The sequence below is a fragment of the Accipiter gentilis genome, chromosome 4, assembly GCF_929443795.1.
Source record: "Accipiter gentilis chromosome 4, bAccGen1.1, whole genome shotgun sequence".
Lineage (NCBI taxonomy): Eukaryota > Metazoa > Chordata > Aves > Accipitriformes > Accipitridae > Astur > Astur gentilis.
The window spans coordinates 28,720,611-28,744,378 of record NC_064883.1 but is presented as its reverse complement, the minus strand read 5'-3'; the positions used below and the strand labels follow the sequence as shown (position 1 = coordinate 28,744,378).

At 42.9% G+C, this 23,768-nt stretch overlaps 1 protein-coding gene across 2 annotated transcripts in view; it reads left to right on the top strand.

The window, feature by feature from the left end:
* The first annotated feature begins 4,875 nt into the window (after positions 1-4,875).
* Positions 4,876-23,768, top strand: part of ARHGAP21 (Rho GTPase activating protein 21) — a 123,906-nt gene continuing 105,013 nt past the window's right edge. Inside the window, exons 1-2 of one of the 2 annotated variants that reach the window (XM_049799198.1) lie at positions 4,876-4,976; positions 6,376-6,691. In XM_049799198.1, the coding sequence (XP_049655155.1) occupies positions 6,605-6,691 (87 nt within the window). In that variant the 5' untranslated portion in view covers positions 4,876-4,976; positions 6,376-6,604. Of the gene's footprint in view, positions 4,977-5,784; positions 6,285-6,375; positions 6,692-23,768 lie in introns of those variants that run through there. The other variant, XM_049799197.1, reaches the window with a different exon arrangement.

Below are 23,768 nucleotides of genomic sequence, written 5' to 3'. Positions count from 1 at the left end.
CATGTAAGGGGCAGTCATCTTCCCATGCACATCTGAACTCAGTGCCCACAGTCTCAGGACATGGGTCCTGACAGCATAGCCAGAAATATTCCTCTCAGAGTCACTGACCGCACCCAGTAGTGAGTGATCTTCACCTCATGGTCCTGGACCTGCTGTGCATTAATGCAATGTCACACTGTCTCGTTGCCTCAAGTCATTTACAGTTACTGCAAGAAAGAGAATCATGGGGGAAGGCAACAGGCTGCATTGCTCATCAGACCAGTTAGCTAAGTGCTGGAGGACATTCTGAGGACATAAAAGTCAGCAGTGACACATTTCTGGTCTTACAGAAAATCCCTTTCTCTCCTCCTCACCTATATTCAGCAAGCCTGGTGATGCCCGCTCTGGTCTGCTTCAGTGCCCAAGCACTCATTTCCCCTTTGTTCAAACCCAACACTTGCCTGCAGGCTTGCCCTGTAATTGCTGTGCACATCTCATTATTCATGGGCACTGCTGGCAAGCAACCTTGTATCTCAGACTGGAGTCCCTGCTATATATTTTTTCCATGCCTTCAATACATTCTTCTTTTTGTAGTATATCCATTTTCTTTTAACTTTATCCACCTGAATTTTGCTCCAAATTAATCCTTCTCTGGATGTCTGAAGTAAGTATAGTCCTCTCATATCCTATCTCATTTCTTGTGCCTTGATGGTCACCACTTGCAAGGTATGTTACTTTCTGTTGATACCTTTCTGTTCGCAGGATCTTTGGAGGTCCCTGATCAGTGGTCCTAAGCTGACTACTGTTCCAGACACCTTAACACTCTCAAGATGCACACCCCACTACACATCTTAAGCATCCTCCTTGGCTTTCCAGTAGGCCAATGCCTCCTTTTCACCACAACTTTAGATAGGGAGAGATTTTCCCTGAGGCTAAGTCCTGAAAAATACTGTATGCGCTTAAAATGGTGTTACTTCTAGGGGATATTGCCTAGCACCCTGTGACTGGTGGAGATGGCATGCCTAAGGTTTCAGGGTTCCAAAATCCTCTCTTACTATGGACCCAGTGGCAGGGCTGGCTGCAATTCTCTTTGGCAGTCTTCTGGAGCACTTGAAAAGCATCAGCATCTGGGGCCAAGTGAGGTAGGTGTGATCTCCTGTGAAGAGAAGATTGAAATAAAAGAAAGGAGACACTTTGGTCAGAGTTCAGTGTATACATGGGAGCCAAGACATAGGCATGGCAGTGATGATGTTTATTTCTGTTACCAGAGTGTAGGTGATAGGAACATCCATAGAGTAAAAGGGGAATATTGTGGTACAGTTACCAAGAAAACAGCCATCACTAGTGATGTCTAGGGTGAATAATGTACTAGTGCTGGACAGGAAACAGATGTCTCTATCATGACTGAATCACAGGAATCTCAGTGAAGAATTCTGTAAAGCAAATATAGTTGCAGACAATGGTCATATTACTGTGCAGCTCTAGTCATGGTTTCATAGCTTTTATATGTCTACTAGCTGTAGTATCTTGGAAATATCAATTAATGAAAAATATATGTCATCCACTTCTCAATCTCCCACTCTGGCGAGAATCTAATGAATCATTCTCATGCAGGGCACCTGTCTACATACTCGGGAGCGGGGAAGCTGTTAGACTGATGCAAATCTGTGCTCTGGCCATGTGCTCAAAAGTCTGTAGCCAGGGTGGTCATAGCAGTGCTCGCAAACACTTTCAGCAAGGTAGTAGCATTCATTACCTCCAAAACAGAGGCGATAGATTGCAGAGGTGTCCATGTTCAGCCTGAACCTCTCAAAGCAGGCTCTGACCGTGAGATTTAAGCAGCTGGGGTCTGTGGCGGAAAGTGTTATCGGAATGATCATTACCTCAGCAGCTCCTACAAGTGACAATTTCTGAGACCAAACATCAGTACCAACATCTACCTTTCATCCTCAAAGTCAGGCACTGTTAAACTCAAACCTTTTCCTACTTAACTTTTCAGACTTTCTAGTCTTCTCTTTATCCCAGCACAAAATAGCCAAGATTAACTGCTATCTCCCACTACTGCCTATCTTATCTAATCTACTCTACCCTACCCTACCCTAATCTAATCTAAAAAGTCCTCTAAGAAACCTGCTCTCACTCTAAATTCTGTTTCTCTACGCTCGTTTTGTTCTCTAACCCAAAGGTAGGGCACCTGGGACTGGCTATGGCTGCGCCTCCTCACTGCTCATGGCACCTCAGGTCTGACGTATCATGGTGGGCTGCAGAAAAGAGAGGGCCTTCAAGATGGCAAAGACAACATAACCGCTTTGGGAAGTGAGCTGCTTCACAGTGGGCTGGGAGCAGGTTGGATGTCTAAACACATGTTGTACATGCAAGAGAAAGGCATGCCCCTGGGCCCTGCTAGAGGCGGATGTTAAGGATCAGGTGGGAAGGAGGCAGGTAACTAAAACGTATTTAATATAATGAATTTCAGTCCTCCAGTCCACCTGGCCAAGTGGATTTTGATGTCCACAATTTAGCCTCTAGAATTTCTACATTCTCAAGATATCATCACGTTCATTCAGCAAATGATAGTTTAAGAAGAAAGAGCCCCATAATTGTACCATTACTGACCTGGCAGAACAGAACGACTGAGCATACCTCAGCCCCTGGACTGCAGTGCAGGCTTAACTCTGTCTAGCCCAGCAATTTAAATTCAGCTGCTAGACTTTGCACTGAAGTGGCTGAGATGATACGCTCAAAGATGTCTGCACTAGCTCTCCTGGGGGGATGATACTCTTTAGCAAGGAGTGATAATAAACAGTAGGATGGTGCTAACACTTTAAGCTGCTGCAGCTGTCTGCTGAGTATGTGTCAACACCTTCAGACTGGAAGGTGAGAAAGTGAAATTATAGCTTTCAGCTACCCTAATTCTGCTTTTGCAACCTCTTTTATTAAATCACTTTCAAGGGTGGTTAAGGGACTCTGAGGTTTTGCTTGCATGTTATGAATCCAGAGATAACGAGCATGTTTCTGAAAGCTTGCCTCCTTCTTTAAGTTTTTCTGTTGTAACTATCACACCCTATTTAGAATAAAAAATTACAGCAGCATAGCCTTGTATATGAAAATACTAAAAACACCCCAGCGTCTCAAACAAAAACATCTGCCACAAAAAATAGAACACTGTGATTAAGAGGAAGAAAATGAAGTACACAGTTTAATAAAGATTTGCTAGTATAAATACTCTTTTGATAATTACACAAATATAACCTTCTCAGAGTTAATAATAAGATCTATTTCCTCAGCCTAGCTATGAAGTAATTTGTGATTCTAGGATCACATTTTCCTCTGTGGTATTTTCATCTCCCTGTTACAGTTTGAAAGCTAAAGCTAGAGAAATTGATTGACAATGTAAGAAAAGTAAAAATGGAAGATTTGTCACTGTACTGATGTAGCTGTGCTGATATAAATAGACTTGATAGATACTAAATGATCACTCAGAGTCTACTTGTGGTTTAATCTCTCTGAAACATTCTGTAAATCTGACAACTTTCTACACAGATATTAGTTATGATGCTAATTTAGATTTGGAGTCAGTACTGTGGCTCCTATAGAAAAAGTAATTATGAATACATGGAACTGGTTTTATATACATCATGGATTTTTCATGATGTTATGCAGATTGACATGATGACTACAGTGCAGAGAGCAGTATGCAGCTGAGCACACAGCTACACTTCTTGGTAGCCTGATAACAGCTTCTAAATAAGAAAAGTGCCCCGACTGTTCCCCTTCTCCACCCTTCAAAAATCTCAAATTATTTTAATTCTGGCCTTTTCAACTCCTTGACAACCATGGACCAGCCTATATCATAACAGTTTGCTCAGGGTCTGGATGGCAAATAAATCTTTAAATGCTGTATGACAGTGAGAAATGATTAGGGAGCTGGATAGAACCAGTCTGTGGATTGCTAGCTGGACAGCAGTATGCTTATTTAAAATATGCGTATATAATCTCTGGTCCAGGTCAGGTTCAGCCACAAAGTAGTCTTTAACATCAGAAATTTATGAGGAACCCAAATTCTTCAAGAAACTACTACAGGTTTTTACCTGTATAGACGCCTAATGAAATCCATGGCACCACACAGACTTGTAGGTAAGCACCTGAATCAGTGTGACAGGCCTCGAGTTGTTAACACCCTTTTAAACTCAGCAGATATGACCTCGGTTGACAACAATCAGCATTTGGACCTTGAGACTTTTCCTCTAGCTACTGGAGCTCTTTCCTCGGTTCTCTGGATACCAACACTCATACCTGCTGCGGGTGCCCGTTGCTGATGGATAACCAGGCCAGTCGCCTCTTTTCAGAGATCACTTAAGAGTAGGATAGTAGAAAAACCCACCACAACCCGAAACATCATTATTGTTTTGAGATCACAAACAAGACACAACCTTTCATTTCACACAAGACCTTTACCGTTTCTTACAAATGCGTTGTTTTTCTTCGTTCCTTTTCACAGAGACATTACTTGTCCAGCCTCTGCGCTGAAAATCCCCATTCTGGAAAAGGAAAAAAATAAATCACACACTCCGATAACGATAGATGAAGTACAAAAAACGTTTACGTTTACCACCTTCACGGAGACAACAAAACCAAGCTCCCCCCACGCCGAGGGGCGGCCGCAGGACTTCAGCCTGGCCCCGTCCCAGAGGCCCCGAGGGGCGGCCGTGACCGCCCCCGCCGGGGGAGCCCTCACGAAGCCAGGTGCAGGTCGGAGCTGCCGATAGAAGCGCTAAATCCTGAGTTAGGGCGGAAAAACTGAGATTATTCCTGTGTGAACACCCCCCACCCCCCCGAAAACGCCGAGGCGTGCCTCAGGGAGTGCTGGCGGGCGGGGGCGGAGGCCGGTGGCGGGGTGCGGGCCCGGCCAGGGCTCTGCGCTCCCTGGCCACAGGGCGGGTGCCCTGGAAGGCAGCCGGGAGCCAGTTCTTGCACTGGCGGTGTCGTCTGAGGAGGTGGGTGGATTTTTGGAGGGAACAGAAACATCCAGCCTAGGGGCGGGGGAAGGGGACGGGGACGGACTCCCCACCGGCGGAGGCAGCGGGAGCCGCCAGCGCCGGGAACGCCTCGTCACCGCCGCGGGGCTGAGGGGGCCGGAGCCCCGCGGGCCGCCGAGTAAGAGGGGGCCAGCGTGAGGGGCGGCGAGGCGGTGCTGCCCGTTGCGGGGCCGCGCTGCCGGCCCGGGCTCGGCGGGCTGGGGGCGGTCGCCGTGAGGCGTTGGGGCGGCCCCGGGGCCTTCCCGGGGTGGGGTGTGTGTCTGCGTGTGTTACGGGACGGGGGAAAAGGAGGGTCGTGCTGGGGCGCGGAGGCCGCGGACAACGAGGAGGTGCCGCGCTGGCCCGGGGAAGAGATCGCGGTTCACCGGCGCGGGGGAGGCGGTTAAGCCACGGAAAACCCCGCGCCTTCAGGAGGGTGCTGGCCGAAGCTTCTCGGCGTGACGGCGGCTCCCCCTCACGCCGAGCCCGGGCCGCTGCCCAGGTGGCCGGGGGAGCGCGGCGGGCGCAGCTGGCGCGGCGCGATAGCCCCCAGCGCCGAGACGCCCTAATTGGCGGCGGCGGAGCTGGCAGCGGGGCAGCGAGGCCGGCCCGCAGCGGCCGCCTGCTGCCGCTGCCCGGGCGAAACGGCGCGTCTGTGCCGAGGGAGGCCCGAGGGAGGCCCGAGGGAGGGGCGGCGGGCGGGGCGTGGGGCGCGGTGGTCTGATCGCGGACGGCTCCGGCTACGTAGACGAGGGGGGGGGGGGGGGAGGGAGGGAGCCGCCTGCGAGCGGGGTAGGCTCGCGTGAGAGACAAAAGCCCGGCTCCGCCGAGCGAGGGGCTCGGCCTCGCCGCTGGCGGCAGCGCTCCTTTGTTGCCGTTTCCTAACCGGAGTTTGTGCGTTTCCCGCCGGCCCTCGTGACGGCCGGGGCGAGAGCCGCGAACAGGCGGCGGCTTCCGCCCGGCCCGGTGGAGGAGCGGCCCCTCGGTGCCTTGCCCCGTCCTCCACCAGTTGATCGAAGTTGGGCCGGGCCGAGGCGAGGAGCGACCAAGCCTGCCACCGCGCCAGCCGGGGCTCCCCGCCGCCTACCCTCCCTCCCTCGCTCCCTCCCTCGCTCGCTCGGCGGCCCGGGGCAGCGCTCCCCCGTCTCCGCTCCCTCCGGCGGCACGAAAGCCTGTGTGTAGCGAAGTAGGAGGGCGCGGGCGCCTCCCGCTTCCCTCCGCCTGCCCTCTCCTCCCTGCGGCTGGGGCTCTGGATAGGAGGAGCCAGAGGAAGAGGAAGACGAGCGGGTGATTAGCCTAACAAGGGACGGGTGGCGGAGGAGGCGGCAGCGGCCCCGCGCCGAGGACTGACATATCTGCTCTCTCTCTCTTCCTCCAGCCATGAAGGCAGAAGCCGGGGAGCGCAGCTGAAGCCCAGGGCCGTCCCGGCGCTCTTCCCAATGGCAGCTGCGTGAAGGGGCCGAGCCCCCCTCCCCCGGCGGCGGGGCTGGCCTCGTCGCGTCGGGAGCGCGCGAGTGGCTCTGGCGCTGGTTCCCCCCTCCCTCCCTTCCCTTCCCCGATGTGGGCTCCAGAGGATTTGCTCCTCCTTTGTAACCGGGAATGAAATAATGGCGACCCGGTGGGCAGCGGGGCCACCCGGCGGAGATGGAGACACCGAGCCCCCCCCGGGCGGCGGCAACGGCGCTGGCGGCCAGGTAGGAGCGGCGGGGGCGGGCGAGGCGCGGGCTGCGTGTACGCGGCGACGGGCAGGGCCGGGCAGGGCGGCCGCCTCCCGCTGCGGGGAACGGCTTGGCTGGAGCGGGCTTAATGGCCGCCCCCTCCCTCCCTCCCTCCCTCCCTCCCTCTTTCCCTCTCCCCCTCTCTCTCCCTCTCTCTTCCTGCCTGCCCCGCAGTTGCTGGGAGCGGTGCGGGCGTGCGGCTGCCCGGCAGCGGGAGAAGAGGCTGCCGTCCCGGCCGAGGTCTCGCCTCGCAGTCGGGTCGTCGCTGCTGAGCCAGGAGGCGGGGGCGCCTCCGCTGCCTCCCGGGCCGGGCGGCGGCTCCGCTTCCCGCCCCGCGGAGCAGCCGCCGTCCTCGCCCTCGGGGCGGCGGTTTCCGCGGGGTCCTCTCCTACACCACCCCCCCAGCCCCGTGGTCAGCTCGCGGCGTGTCTCCTCCACGCTCAGTCTCTGCCTTGTCCCCGAGGGACGGGAGCGCTTCACTGGGAGGCACTGGGGTACGGCTTCGCGCCCCCCGCCCCGCCCATCACACTCAAGCCTTGGTGCCTTTTAGTAGAAATACGTGCCTGGCCTCTGCCTCCTTGCAGCTAGTACTTGCCACCCACCTGCCTATACACAGCGGCTTATATTAAACATATTTCTACCCATAGCATTTGTTGCTGGAATGGTCCTCTGTGTGTTTAGTTTAAAAACTTCATAGCATGTCCTGTGGTGGCACCGTTGCATGTTTGGACTTGCAACACGGAGTTTTTAATGCAGAACTGTGTCACGCTTCTTTCTCTGCTCCCTATTAATAGTAGTAAATGCCTGTGAAACAACTGTAACTTAAGATCCATCAAAATATATCTAACAGCTTCAGTGGACTTGTTCTAAGATCTGTCTTGAACTTTATAAATAAAGGCAAACTTGATTTTGTACTCCTCAAAGTTAAGGCATGTTGTGCCAAAGACAGAAAACTGACTTAAAGCTGTGTAGGGCTGTGAAGTGGATGCCCTTTATATAGATGCTCACCTTTTGTTTGCTGAAATTGAAAGAGAGTGATTTTAAACTGCAGAACTTAAAGTGTGGGTGGGTTTTGTTTGTGTGGGGGTGATGTGGGTTTTTTTGTCTTGTTTTTTTAGGACACTGGGTTTTACTTTACTGCTATCCTCAGTTTACCCTTTTGTCTTGGTTTAAAAGTGGCACATATGGTATTGTAAGATTTTCCTTACTGCTATCACCTCAATTAAGAGATTCACACAGCCTCTTAAAACAGGTAGGGTTAGGTGAGGACAAAATGTGAGCTGTTAGTAAGAAAACAGAAGATACTAAGATTTAAGACTTTGTGATAAATTATGATTCTTATTTTGTATGTAGATTTAATCATCCATTATTCTTGTTGATGTCCTTTTTAAAAACGTGACTGAAAACGAGGCCATTTTTTGAGAACCTGTCCTTTAATCCTGTTCATACATTGTGGGATGAGGGAAGAAGCCACATGTCTAAGTGTAAAAATTAAATTCTGCTTTTTAATTCCATCGTATTGTCTCAATATGCTGGTCTTTTGGCACTGGCAGTTGTCATAATCCACCTATCCCTACTGTGGTAAGCCCTAACAAGGCCTGTGGTGCTTTTGGAGCTCATCATGTTAAAGCTGTCTAATTGGGGACTACTAATAGGTATGGAATTGCAAAATGGACTGCTCTGCCTGTTGTTTTGCATTATACTTATACGTTGCAGTTAAAATATAACTGCTAGAAAACATGCTCTTGCACTGATGATTGCCTTAATCACAGCAGGCCTGACATAATCTTTGCTTGAACATAGATAGCCCTCATGAATGCCTAAGCAAGGTTGCAATGCTTTCTCAGTTACTTCAGTATACATATTGCTGCATGGCTTAAAGTTCAGCTTATTTTCTTGTAACTTTTTTCATAGATTGGTGTAAAATGCCAAGAGAGGGCTAGGATTTGTGGCTTGGGATCTGCTGTCTCAGTTCAGTTGATGGAACAGTTACTGTGTACAGCGCTTGATGTGCTATATGCGAACAAATCCCTTTAATTCAAGTCTTATTTGTATTGAACAGCGAGAACCACTTTGCCATTGGAAAAAAAAAATCAGAAAACACCTTTAATGAGACACACTTACTATAAAGACGAAATTTTAAGCTTACAAAAAAGTTGCTGCAGTTGCAGGGTTTTATAGTGTGCTAATACTGACATGCAAGTTATTAGCAATTTTGGGAAATGATGTATGTTTTTGGGACCCTGTATCCCATATGGTGTTTGCACTGTAATGCAATACTAACTCATCTACATTTAATGTTTAGCCGTAGACCTGTACTCACAGCAGGTTGTCATGAGGAAGATTCCAAGCATAGCCCATGTTCGTCACTGGTAAGGGAGTTGCAACAGAAACTAGGATTTTTAGCCAGTTAAAGGTTTTGGAAATATAGAGCTATAATAATCAAGGTTTGATCAAGAACTGAAAAACTTGTCCTCTGGCTTTAAGGTTAGTGGTCAGACAAAGAAAGGGAATGGCTGACTGAGAAGCTAGTGCTTCTGTGTATCTTTGCATACAGAGGTGGGAGAATTGAGGACATGCAATTTAACTCCTTTAGGTAACTCATATGTTGGTTGATAATTGTTTTTTCTTTTGGATGCCTGTCTACTTTGATATTATGTTCCATCTGGTCATGCCTTGCCATGGTTTCTATTTTTATTTTCACTTCATTTTTTTGTTTTCCCTTTGACACTGTACCTGGTGGTCTTTCTCACTTCAGAGCCCCTTTACTGAAACGATTGTTGAGAACAAAGATTGCGCATTCAGGCTTGCAGGCTGCCATCTGAACATACAGGGCCTGTTCAAAGGGACAGATCGTGTATTCTGGGCTCTTAGGGGAGCTGGCAGAGAGGGCCAGGGACTCTCAGGGCTGTTTGCCATTCTGTTTGAAATCTGATACGCATTTGCAAATGGGTGCAAGAATTGCTGAGCTTATGTTCATAAGGACAAATAAGTGAGAGCATGTTCTTTCTGGCTTTTAGATTAATAGGCATATACTATCTCTGTTTCGTCAGGTTGTAGCAGTGTTTTGCTGGAGTGATTAAGCCCTGCTGAGGTACAGGCCGTACTACTTCAGTCACAACATCCCGTCTGCAGGCCTGTCCAGATTTGAGGCTGGATCTGGCTTCTTCGTTAGTGTAAATTTAATCTCCCTTCCTCTGCCTAGAAAGGCACAAACAAAAGTGCTTTTTTTGCTTTTTTTATTCCCACTATCTTGTGTTTAATTTAAAAGAATTGCTGAGTCTGTCTGTGGTATAGTTTGCTGTTGATGTGTATTATAATTACATTCAAAATGTTAAATCTAGGATGAAAAAAATTTAACCACAGCATGTGTGGCTTTAAAAGCCAGATTTTTATTGTAAACAATACTGTTTCCTCAGTTTATGAATACTAAAAATACTTCATCAAATCATTTTATTGAGTGATATTTTTCTGTTGGAACTCATTAGAGAACACATAGGTTTAGATATTTATTGCAAATTTCTAATACTTTACTGCAAATTTGCATTAAGAGTGTGGGGTTTTGGTTTTGTGGATTTTTTTATTGATGGAGTGTTTGTTGTTTTTTTTTTTCTTAACAGCTGAGTTGTTAGGAATAGTTGACTGTCTTTTAGAGATTCCTGAGAGTTTCTGTATTTGGCAATAATTAGGTAATATATTTCCAAAGACTTCTGTAAAACAAAAGACAGAGTTTATTTAGTACTTGCTTTGTAACCACAAATACTCAATTTCAGGAAGGGGGAGAAAACCCCACAATATTCTCACTCCTACACGTTATCAGAGAGAGCACAACTGTGTAAACTGAAGGGAAGCCTGTGCTGGAAGGGTGAGGAACCAGAGAAGGGCAATGATGACACTAAAAATAGAAAATGATTGGCATTCTCACTAACAATAATTAATAGATTGTTTACTATTTTAACAACGTGGTTGGGATGACATTGGTAAACTTCAAGTGGTTACTCCCAGGTGTTATGTCTCTCTACTATCGGGGCACAAGCACTGAAGGGCTGTGTTTTGATACTGCATTTCAATCTTCATGTAAGCATGTAAACTGTTCTGGAACTTTATTGTTGGGTATCAGTGCTTTTTCTATGCCTGATGCTTAGAGACTGTAAGGTTTAACCACAATGTTAAAAATCAGAGTTAGAGAAGTATATTTGTAAGATTTTATATGTCAAATAATAGACAATACTAAAACTAGTTGTTAGAAGTGAATATTACTTATGGTGACAGAGAACTCTGCACAAACCTTGCATCAAGGGAGAATAAATTCAATATAAATACTAGCAATACCAGGAGCTGTGGTTGCAACTGTTCAAAAAGCTTGAGTCAAATCCTGTTTAATCAGGCAGGCATAACACTGACTTCTGCTCTCATTTATGTTGAAGTAAGCCTAAGATAATTTGACAGAACGTGGACCTCTTCCATGAGGAAATGTTACGTATTTGATAAGCGACAATATAAAGCAGTAAGTAGTTCCTTCAAGAAAAGGAAGAGATCTGCCTTCAAATGTAGCTGCATCTGATGGTTTTTAAAGTGACTTTTTGCTTCACTAAATACACCTTTGTTGATTGTACTACTTAGGTAATTGAGTGTCGGGGGAAAAAAAAATTGGAAGAGAAACCTGATGGACTGAAGAGTATCTTGAACTGTGTCAGTACAAAAAAATTTCAGTTTATGCATTATAAAAGTGAACTTTTTTCTTTACCTGATTTAACAAACATCAAAGCACTGAGTTGACTTCTTTCCTTGTATAAGCTATTTTTAATGATTTCTGTTATTAAAATGTGAAAATAACATATCTGCTACTTCATACATATTATTTCTTGTCTGTTGTATTTACTTGCTTACACAAAAAGCAATTGAGGGAACAGCTGGGGAAGAGAAAGTATTTAATCTTAAGAACTATATGCATTTGTCATCTTGTCCCTCTTGAATGTATGAAAACATCTTCCTGTAGGTGGATGACCAAATTGTAGCTCAGGAGAATAGTATGGGCTCTGAAAAGAGTAAAAGCTGGTCTTTTTTGCTTTTTTTAAAGTATGTTGCTGTGTAAATGATGATTAGAGTATAAGCATGTGCAACCGGTGAGCCTTATTAAAAGAAAAACTTTTATGTATCTCTTCCTAAAGAAGGCTATGTAGCAGTGTTAGACTAACCCGTTAGGAATATATACTGATGCTTTGTAGCTGATGGTTTTTTTTCTTTGATAACAACTGGAAGAAAAATTAAGATTTTTCTGTCATTCAGAAGTTGTGTGTTATTCTTCCTTGCAGTTGTTTGTGTATTAAATTGCATAGGATAGGAAGCAGATATAAAAATTTAGGAAATTATGTTAAATGAAAACAGATTTATTTCCTGTTGTTAACAAGGGTCATTGTTTTTAAAAAGCATGAGTTAGCCCTAGTAAAAATGGTGAGTGAGGCTTCTAAATTGGTGTTGAAACAGTCTGAATTCACAGAACTACAGAAGTTGGTCTGATGAGCTGTTAGGTATAACTCCACAGTTGTAGAAGTTGTCAGAGCCTATGATCTCATCAAATCCTTGAATTTAGGGCCTTGCTAAAGAGCAAGAGTGTCTGCCTACTAGAATAGATAATATATGCCTATATACTAAATATTATGTTGTGCCAAGCACAGTATATAAACAGTGGATGAGAGTTAGGCTGTCTGGTCAGATTGGTGGATGAACGTGGATAAGCACGTCACACTTTGCCTGTTTATTATACAGATTGTAGATTAATGTAAATACTGGGCATTTCTCTTGTCCAAATTCTTCTTATGGCTTGTCATTTTTAATATTTTTGCAAAGACACTTTCGTGGTATTTTTTCCCCATCACTTAGTAGTAGGTACATACAGTAGAAGTGTAAGTGCAGCTGATGGGTGGGAGCAGTGACATCAAACAGGCTTTGACTGTGTTCATATCAGAGGCTCGACATATCTTGTAAACTAGAAAGTGCCTAATCTTACAGTTGCAAGGTGGGATAAGCTGGTTTATATATACAGTTCTTAAATATGTAAAGATTATTTAATGGGAAGGCTTCCTCTGTTGTGTTTTTCTTTTTTGTTCTTTTTTTTAAACCAGGGTGAAATGAATTTTTCCTTTACTCCAGTCACATGGGAACTCTAGCTACTCCCTGAATTGTTGTTTACCATCTTTCATTAGTAATGGTGAAAAAATTTTCTGAATTTACTGTTTTATCATTCCTGTTAGATTTGAGGAGAACTCTTCTGGGGAGATGATACTAGAGTTTAGAGATTGGATCACTTGGTAATAGGAAAGTAAGAACTAGGTGCAGCTATATGCTTTGTTCTCTGAATCTCTTTATTTGTATTAGGGGGCTAGAACTACTGCATGTTTCTGAATTGGTGTACCCTATTATCATTTTGTATGTCATCAGTGAATTGTGTTCAGCAGGGAATGCTGCTGCTTTATAATTTCTGTTCTTGATTTTTTTGCATTGAAAATGTGTAGTTCAGAAAGTATTTGTGAGTGAAGCATTGGGAGCTGTTGCTGCAGCTCTCTGAACAGCATGATGTTTGAGAGCACCTCATACAAATCATGTTAGTAAATATTTGGCACTGGGCATGAGAGGTTCTGTGTGGGCATTCTGGAAGAATATAAACAGCTGTTTAGATTTTGACTATGGCTTGCAATCATGAGCATACACCTTTGGGAGTGTAGGTAGTAGGCTTAATTTTTGTTCTAAATTTTTTTTATTTCCATTTGCCAGCAGCTGCTGCTTTGCTGAGAGTGAATGAGGTGTCTCCTTAGAGGACATGGCTAATTACAGATCGGCTGTTGGTGGAGGGGTGCACTTTGAGATAGACATTTTCTTTTATGTGTGTGTCATTTGCATAATGTGTTAGGACACACAGTATGGACTGCGTTAAGCGCTAGCAAATACACTGTAGGGAGTAATTTTGCACTGGCATCACTGAGCGGCTGGATGACATAATCTTCCTTATTTTAAATTTTGATGTTTATGCTTTCTTTTTGCTTGGAGGGCCAAGGAGGAGAAATCAAATAGAAAACTATAAATTGTATTGAGGAGAGAGATTTTAAACACTTCTGAGTAACTGTTGCAGTTGGTACAAATCAGCTGAAAAGAGAAACCTTAGCCTGTTTCTGAAGGTATCTTTTTTTTTTAACTAATAGAAATAGTAGTATGCCTTCCTACTTATATCTATGTATACTTCTTTGTATACTTTAATGGAGTACTGTTTCTTTAGGTATTCAAAAAGCGAGTGGACGGGGTACTTCAGGACATGGTTTAGTGGGCATGGTTGATGGTTGGACTTGATGATCTTGAAGATCTTTTCCAACCTAAATGATTCCATGATTCTTATTGAAACTTATTTACAAATCATCCATCCTTTAAAAGACTGTATTTTATTCTCATCTATTTTAACTTTTCATCTAAGTATATGGGGCTTTTTTTGTTGATGAGAACATAAGAGAATCAACACTCCTGAAATAAAAATGCCAAAAAAATATCAAAGCTTAGTGTTGTAGATGTTCTCTAATTCAGATATCCATGTACTTTTTTTTTTTATTCTAAGTGTGAGGGCAGAAAAGGCTAAAATAAAAATATTTTCTTGTGATGCAATTTAACACTTTGAGGTGAATAGGTGTCTTGGGTACTACTACCTGTTCTGACCATGGGATGAGCTAAAAGAGAATCTTTAAATTCTTAGAAATCCCTTCTGGATAATTTGGCTTGTGACATATAGATGCAGTCTACCCAGTGATATGTTCACAGCATTGAGGTGAACTTCTCAATTTTGAGAACTGAAACTGAGCTTGGTCTACAACTTAAGTTGCTTTTTTGTATTGGAAAATTTCACATGGAGGGACATTGTTCAAAAACTAGTTAATGGAGCTAGTCATGTAGATTTCAAAACCATAAGACAGTTCTAGTGATTTTTGAGGAAAACACAACATTTTAACTTGTCCAAGGACTGCCCTGTTGTAATGGAATGTGGAAGTGTTGATTTCTTAAGAAACTTGACTGATATTTAAATACAATTCTTTAATTAAACTTAAAATCTATTATAGTTTAGACATGTTTAAACTCATATGTCCTCAGTTTTGTAATGTTTAAAAGGGCTGGAGTTCAGTTGGTGCTTGCAGGGGTATGCAAAACTGTCAAAATTTCCTTGTGATGCAAGAATCAAGAACCAAAATGTTTTGCTGTTGTTGTTTTGGCCAGCAAAAGAAGGAGCAGATCTAGTATGTGCACCTCAAGCAGGTGGCTCTTACTACCAGTAGGTTCTGACCTGTTTTTGTGAGATAAAGATCTGGTTAGGGTTATCTCTGAAAGGAATGCTGCAGTTTTCGTGTAACAAGCTGTCTCATTGCAGTTCATGCTTTGTTATTGTTGCCGTGCTTTTCTTCTCAGCTCTCCAATTTTGAGGCAACTTTAATAGGGGGCCTGTGACTCTGGTGAAAAGTATTCCCATGTGTAGCCACAAACATTTCTTATTCATCAATGGTTATAAAATCTTACTTGTTCCTTCTTGCATGCGTTTTAAAATTTTATTATCCTCAATCACCATGGTAAAAGGTGAGTAAGTAAACTTTGCCCAGAGTAATCAATTTTCATGGCAATTTAACAGGCCTTCTGCTCCATTCTGTGTGTTTATGCTGTTTTCGTATGGGTTGGTCTGAAGACAGTCTTGCATTTTCTGTTCTTTTTAGTTATTTTTTAAGAATTTGTTGGAGAAGTTGTTTTGGAGCTGCCTATGAGGTGGAATTTGAACATGATCTCCTTTCTTGTCTTAAGGATGGAAGAATGAATGGCTTGTGTACTGCCCTCAGGGTATTAAAGTATCCCATTTTGCCAAATCAGCATTAATATGAAACTTTGAAGAGTGAAACAAGTTTACGTGAATAGTATTCAACATTTCTTGCAATCTGTGCATCTGAATCAGATGCTGGAGTAATTCAGTAGCCATGAACAATTTGGCAAGCTGATGTTCTGATCCTGATGTCATGGAGGTAATCTTACAAGCTTGTTAATTGCATCTCTTTTGTTAACATTTTAATTATTTAAAAAATGAGAAGTAGCATTACTGCTTTTTAAAAATACTGTGTACCTGACCAAAATGGTCCTTGTAGCTGAGTTTGAGGAACAAAGGATTTTTCTGTATGCAGGTGTTATGAAACATGACGTTGTATAATGGATGGAGGCTAATACTGGTAGCATTTCACAGCCAGTGCCCTTCAGGTGTTGTTTCTCATGACTTCTTTATAGATGGTTTTGAGTAATTTTCCTCTCCATTTGCACTGTGACCAAGAATATGATTCAGCCGTATGTCTAAATAGGTCTGATAGTTTTCTGCTGTTTTCATGAATGAAATGGCAATGGAGAGATAAAGTGCTTATTTTTCTGTCTTCCTTTTATAGAATTTTTCCTTGCTGATGCTGTTGTTCAGGTTAGTGAAGATGAATTGTTTGTGAAGAAATGCAGAAGGACCTTTTGGTATTCAGCACTAGTTGATAAAAAATATAAATGAAAACTCAGTGTGCATAAATGTCAAGTAATATGTACATACAAAATACCGAAAGGTAATGATTAACCTCATGAGTGCTCGTGGGTGATGTCTTAGAGTTGCAATGGGTAACTCTACAGATTGAACAGCAGCTTAATGCTTGGTGTTGGTCAAAAAAGCAAATTGTCATCCATTTCTTAATAATTTTGAACAGTTAATGTTCTCTGTCACGCTCAATGTGTAAATGTGTATAGTAGAGCCAGAAAAGTCTCAGAGAAAGGGTGGCTATGATGATTGAATATATGGAGTTGTTTCTGTACCAAAAACAAATAAGAAAGCTAGGACTTGGCAGATTGGGAAAAAGGAGCCTGTGGAGATAGAGAGATGATTTTGAGTTGTGGTAGCTTTCTCCATCTCTCTTGAATTTCTATGGATCAGCTTTTCACTATCTACTCCAAGAACTTGGGGGTGTCAGGTAAGCATGGTGGAGTGAGAACAAGCAAAAGGAGATGGGCCTTTGCATAAAAAAAATATAGTTAAATTAATAAAGAAAAAATTAAGCTTGTTACTCTGCAGCATAATATTTTGGAAGCTAGAAGTGTGTATGTAAGCTGAAGGATAACCCAGATATATTTTTGGAAGAGCAATACTTACAGAGCTACTAAGTACCTTTGTAGTGGAATGAATTATGAATTTGTGAACAATTGTAGCTTGGAGGATATTCTAGTGATGCTTGCTCTTCTGTTCTTTCCTCCTTATCTGCAACTATCTGCATTTGGTCACTGTTGGAGATGGGCTAGGGGGACCTTTGATCTAATCTACAGGTGCTATGATATGTTACAATGCTGGTTTCGTGATAGCTCATCAGGATTCCTTCTGCTTTCAGGAGGTTCTGTACTAAGCCTACTGAAACAAGGCAGCTGTTTGTGATAAGGAACAGGAAATGCAGTTTCTCAAATGTTCAGGACTTTGACCTATTTTTGCTTCTTGAAGGCTCAGGCTAGATATGAGACTTAGTCTTTGTTTTTGCGAAAGTTGCTATTAATTCTTGTTGCATCATATGGGTTTAATGTTCTCCAGTTTTGGTAAGTTAAAAGGAAATGCAAAATTACCTGCTTTTGTGTTCACCCCATCTGTTCCTCCATCCCCTGCTCCCAGTTGAAGGAGAAGGCAAGGTGATTGTGTGGCTTATACACAGAACTTAAATATGCTGTTGTAGTTCTCATTTCTTTTCTACTTGTTTGCAATCAGGCAAGTACTTTTTTTTTGTCTGTTGAATTGTTTTCTGCATTACTTCTTTTAGTGGACTGCATTACATTGCAAGACTTCATTCTTGATTCCAAATCTTGCAGATACCACAGCAGCAAAACCAGTAAATCCCTAAGAGCCTGTGGAAAACTTTCTCCTCCTGTGCTGAATGATGCTACTGGATCTTTTCTTCACTGTAGTGTAGTTACTCCTCTTCCACTCCAGTTCTGTGGTCGCAGCTTAGGGAAAAGAATTGGTATTTTGAGGGGCTACACAGCAAGCTACATAGCTTCAAAGGCTGCTGCATGGGACGTAGTGGTGTATAAGTAGGGGAAGTACTGGAGGGAGAAGCTCTACCTGGCAAAAAGGAATTTTTCCCCTTCACCAATCCTGAAAATCAGCTGTCAGGAAGGTTAAAAAAAAAAAAAAAGTGCGCGTGTGTGTGTAAACTTTTACCTAAAGAACTGTGAAATGAGGTGGCCACAATATAGTTTTGCTGAGTTGGGGTTTTTGTCTTTTGTGGGTGGGCAGACCAATGACCCCCCAAAACCATTTTTAAAGCTAGGTCTAAAATGTTAAAAAGCATCTGTGGCTAAGATGGTTTCTGCTCTTGTGTTCAGTGATTCATGACTCTGAGAAACTAATTTCTTAAAGTGAGTGAGTAGAGACAGTGGTAATATTGGACAGTTACTCAGCAAGGTGTGTTCAGGGTAAACAGTTCTTTCTCACTGGTAAGTTTGTATGTAGAGAATAATTTTTTCCTCATTTAACTTAAACTTTGGAGTTGTATAAGCTTATGGAAAAAAATCTTGTGTTCTGTTTAAGACTTCTTAGAATTCAGTAATGCCTGTTTTTCACACTATCTGGTGTGAGTTTATTTGGGAAAAAGATTCTCCCCCTGCCCCCAACTCCCTCAGGATGTTAACCTTTATCCATTTCATGGCCAGTTGTCAGTGGCTTAAATTGTGGATGATGCAACATCAGTCAGTGATGTAATGGTTGTAGGCTTCCTTGCAGTTCACAATGGGAACCTGAAGTTTGGAAACAGAATTTTATCTGTGTATTATGTTCTGTGTCTGCTGTGAGGGAGGTGAAGCACAAACACCAGAATAGTCTCTGTCTCATTTTGAATAGTGCCAGAAGGGTGAATCATAATGTTTTAATGTGTGGTTGGGTTTTTGTTGTTGTGTTTTTTTTTTTTTTGTGGTTTTGGTTTTTTTGGGTTTTTGAGGGGATTTTTGGTGGCGGTGGTGTGCGGGTTGTCTTTGGTGGTTGTCGGTGTGTTGGGTGTTTGGTTGGGGTTTTTTGGGGGGAGGGTGGTTTTCTGGGGGTGTGTGTGTTTTGGGGGGGTTTGGTTTGGGTTTTTTGTTTGTTTGGGGTTTTTGTTGTTGTTGTTTTGTTTTGTTTTTTCTTTTTTCTTTTTTTTTTTTTTTAATTCAAGCCATTAATGCCACTGGATGAGTTGAGGGGAAGGTATTATGTGTGAGATTAAGAACAGGATTTGTGGAAGTGACTTGACCTTACGTTCAGTTAATACTGTGGTCACTTCCCCCGTTTAGATAATCCGGCCTGGCAGATTTCTCTTTGCTGCTTAGGACCCAATATACCATGAGCTTTCATTCCTTGGAAAGCTCTTGTCTTCTTCCCTACTTTTGTAAGTGAGAAAGCAGAGATTACAAGCATATATCCTCAACTGAGTATTACTAGCCTTTTCAACCCATGAGGAGCTGTGGTGGTTCCTACTCTGTGTTCTTTATTCCATAGTGCAGTTGTTTTTTGAGGAACGTGGTTTGTTCCTTCTAGAGACTCTTCTCATTTGGGAAAGGAATAGGACTAGTTGCATTTTAGAATGACTCACTACAGAAGGATCTTCAAATTAATTCTTAGCCCTTAATAAAGCCTTTCTGGGATAGTTGCACTTTCTTACACAAGCCTTTTTTTCACTGTTACCTTATTTTACATATTGTTATTACAAAGTGGTAGTAGAGGCTTTACTGTTCCATTACACTATTTTGTACTTTCAGTTCCATCCAGTTCCCAGAAGTTCCATCATATTTATTGCCTAAAATGACTGCAGTCCAGACTACTTTTTTTTTATTCTTTACTGCAGATTTAGGGTGGATGATTTCAGAAATTATAAAAAATATACGTGTAGGAAGACATATTGTGGTGGCTTATGTTAATAAAAGGATTTTTTATAATTGCAAAAAAAAAGTGCTCACAGTCTAATTTAATATACTGAAATAGGGGAAAAATGACATTGTTCCTACTTCATAAAATAACCTGTATAAATCTTTTCAGCTAAAGATTCTCATGGACTTCAGCAGGCTTTTGATCAGCAGTTCTAATAAAAAAGCTGACTGCATTTTGTATTATGTGCTAGAATATAAGTAAATAACTTGCATCATATACTTTCTACAAACTTTTTGGAGGAATCAGTAACAGGTTTAAGGACAGGTACCCCAAGCAACTAATATTTTCTTCAAGTATTAGAGTAAAAAGCCTACAAATACAAGTCCTGTTCTTTTTATAATGCAAAGCTATATGTAATATCTAAACCCTGACATGCTGTTATACATGAAGTGACTACATGAAAATATGAAGAATGTTGTAAGAATACCAGTATTTTGAAATTAATTAAACACACAGTGGAAGTGGATACTTCTCCAAAACCAGGCAAATAAGACTGCTATAAACGTAATACAAATTGTTAACGTAAACACTGTAAATTTAATCTTAAAAAAAAAAAGAGTCTTGAGCATCTTTCTATAGGAAGTCATGGACTGAAGTATAATTATACTTCATCTAGTGTCTCCTTCCAGCATTAACAAAGTCTGCCTATTTTAAGAGAATTATCTATTCCTGTTTTTTTTGCAACTTTATGAAACCAAGATTCTAATCTTGGCAAAGTAAAACTTATAGAAGCCTTATGTGCGAAGGGCATAGGTATTTCACCTGAAAATAACAGAGTGGATGGTTAAATGTACTGCCTAAGCACTGAGCTGGGAAAGTAGTAAGAACATACTAGTGCTCTGTTAAGAAACACTGCTCTTAGGCTTTTTTATTGCACTTGAATTTTATCTGTCCTTTTGCAGGTCTTTGTAGTCAGCTGTGAATATTTGAAGTATTTTTTCCTGCCTCCTCTTGGGCTTTGGATAATGAGGTAGATTAATGTGAAAATACACCTTATTAAAGAACATAAGTTATAAACTTGGTGAGTAGATTTTTGTATAGCCTGAACTTGAAGTAAGAGGTAGTCAGAAGACTGCCTGCAATGGCAAAATACAGGGATCAGCTGGTATGTGACAACTAGCAGTGGTACAGAGAAAAGGCTTTTCTGTAATATTCACAGGATTTCATGTGGAGCCTGGAAACCACTGCTATACCTGCTGCAGTTAGTCTTTGGTATTAGATCTTTCTATGATTCAAGCTTCTGGCTCTCTGAGATCAATATCAAGGTGAATTTGTTCTTCTGTTTCCTTCTCCCTTCCCTATACATGTGATGATATGTTGTAATTGTAGATCCTATAAGTGGTTGCTGAAGCCAGAAGTTTGAGAAAAGGGTGACAGTTGCATGAATAACATCGTTTCAGTAAAATTAGATGAGGATGGAGAGATGGAATGGGTACAGCTTTACACTTACCTTTAAAGGCTTGTCTGCACATTAGCAGAGAGCACTGCCAGATTATTTTGGACATGAACAGATAGGGAATGTTAGGGATTTGAGCTAGAATGTAATACTGTACCAAAAAAGTCTGAACCTGATTTGTCTGCAGCTCCCACTTGTGTAGCTGCTGTATAATGCATTCTCACCATTGAAAATAAGGCATGGAGTTAAAAACAGTTTTCACAGTATCAGTGAATCATTGAGGTTGGAAGGTGCTTCTGGAGATGGTTTAGTTCAACCAGGTGGTGCAGGCTGCCTAGGACTGTGTCCAGGCTGGTTTTGACTCCAAAGATGGAGACTCAGCAGCTTCTCTGGGCAACCTGTTCTAGTGTTTGATCACGCTTATACTGAAAGGTTTTTTTTAAAAATGTTTAAGTGGGATTTCCTCTGTTTCAATTTGTGTCCATTGCCTCTTATAATTTAATTTTTGGCACCATTGAGAGAGTCTGGCACCTTACTCTACTCTTCACCTCTCCCCCTTGCTTCCTCCATTAGGTATTTGTACACATGGGTGAGTTTCAGCCCCAAGCCCCCCCCCCCCCCCAAGCCTCTGCAGGCTAAAACAGTCCCAGCTCTCTTGTCCTTTCCTCGTGTGACATGTGCTCCAGTCCTTTAATCATCTTTGTGGCCCCTCACTGGGTCACTTCAGTATGTCCATGTCTGTCCTATCCGGGGGACCCAAGAACTGGACACATCACTCCAGATGTCATGTCACCAGTGCTGATTAGAAGGGAAGGGTCCCTCCCTCAACCTGCTGGCTGTACTCTGCTTAATGGAGTCCCAGCAGGCTGTTGGCTTTCCTTGCTGCAAGGCCCCGCTGGTGGGTCATGTTCAACCTGTTGTCCATATAGGGACCCTAGGGCCCTTTATGCAAAGCTGCTTTCCAGACGGTTGGCCCAAAGCCTGTTCTGGTGCTTAGGACTATTCTTCCTCAGGTGCAGGACTTGACATTTCCCTTTGAATTTCATGAGGTTCCAGTTTGTCCATTTCTCCAGCCTGTCAACATCGGCCTGAATGGTAGCACGCCCATCTGGTAAACCAACCATTCCTTCCAGTTTGTATCATCTGCAAACTTGCTGAGGGTGTACTCTGCCTGATTGTCCAGGTCATCAGTGAAGAGGTTAGTCTTGGCCCCAGTATTGACCTCTGGGGCACACCACCAGTGGCTGGCCTCCAGCTGGAACTCTTGCTGTTTGTTGTAACTCTTTCAGCCTGGTGGTGATTCAACCAGTTTCCACTGTTGATTTATCTACCCCATACTTCATCAGCTTGTCCTTAAGGACGTTATGGGAGACATTGTAAAAAGCCCTCCTTTCAAGATAAACGTCATCTCCTGCTCTTTTCTCATCCACCAAGCCAGTCAACTCCTTACAAATGGCTATCAGGTTGATTAAGCATGTTTTCTTCTTCATAAATTCACCTTCTTGTCCTTTGTGTGTTTGGAAGCCTTTCTTGTTGCCCTTCATGTCCCTTTCCAGATTAAAATCCAGGTGGGCTTTGGCTTTCTTAACGTCATTGCTGCGTTCTCAGACAGTGTCTCTATTCCTCCTGGATCACCTCAGTCTTGCTTGTGATCCTTTTACGCTTCCTTTTCACAGCTGAGTTTAGTCAGAAGCTTCTTGTTCATCCGTGCAGGCCTCCTACCACCTTTGCTTGATTTTCTGCACACTGTTATGGACCATTTCTTGAGCTTGGAGCAGGAGATTCATAAAAATCAACCAGCTCTCCTGGACCCCTCCTCTCTAGGACAGCCTCCTGTGGGTTTCTTCCAAGCTGACCCCCAAACAGTCCTGTTCTTCTGAAGTCCAGGGCTGTGATGCTGCTATTTGACTTTTTCCCTTCTCTCAGGATCCTGAACTCCACCATTGATCGTTGCTGTAGCCAAGGTTGCCTCTGAACTTCACACCCCCAAGAGTTCTTCCTTGTCTATAAGTATGAGGTCCAGCAGATTGCCTCTTCCTTCTTGGGTCCTCAGTTTCCTGTGTCGGGAAGTAACTGTCAGCACATTCCAGAAACCTACTGGATTCCCTGTGTCCTGCTGTGACATTAACAAAATTATTAAAAAGAATAATGTTTTTATTATGTACATTTTTTGTGAATACTTTCTGAATTGTTTTTATACAAGGTAGAATATGGAAATGTCCTCACAGGTTGCTGATTAAATGCAGAGAAGAGGAAACTTCATTAGAGGATTAATCTGTGTCATCATACAATAAAATTTAAATGCCAGGATATAAAATTGGCAAGAGAACCAGTGAAGAGTTTTGGTAAAGGACTATTAAATAAAACTGAAACAACAGCTTGCATTCCTACTATTAAGTAGCTTTTAGTTATTGTTTTATGTTCGTTGCATATTCAAAATCTGGTTGAAAATAGTAAGTTTTGTTGTCTTCGTGTCTTGCTGCATGTTAGTGGCGTGCATGTTTCGTATCATTGTTTGATGCATGATATTTTGTGCAAACACCTCGTGTTTTTAGATCTTGGAACTTCTGCCATTTCATTTGAAGTTGCAGTATGGTGTTTTTTTAAAATAATTTCTCCCTTGAAAGACAAGGTTAGAAAAGACATTGTTCTTTTACAGACATAGTAAAAACCTCCAGAAG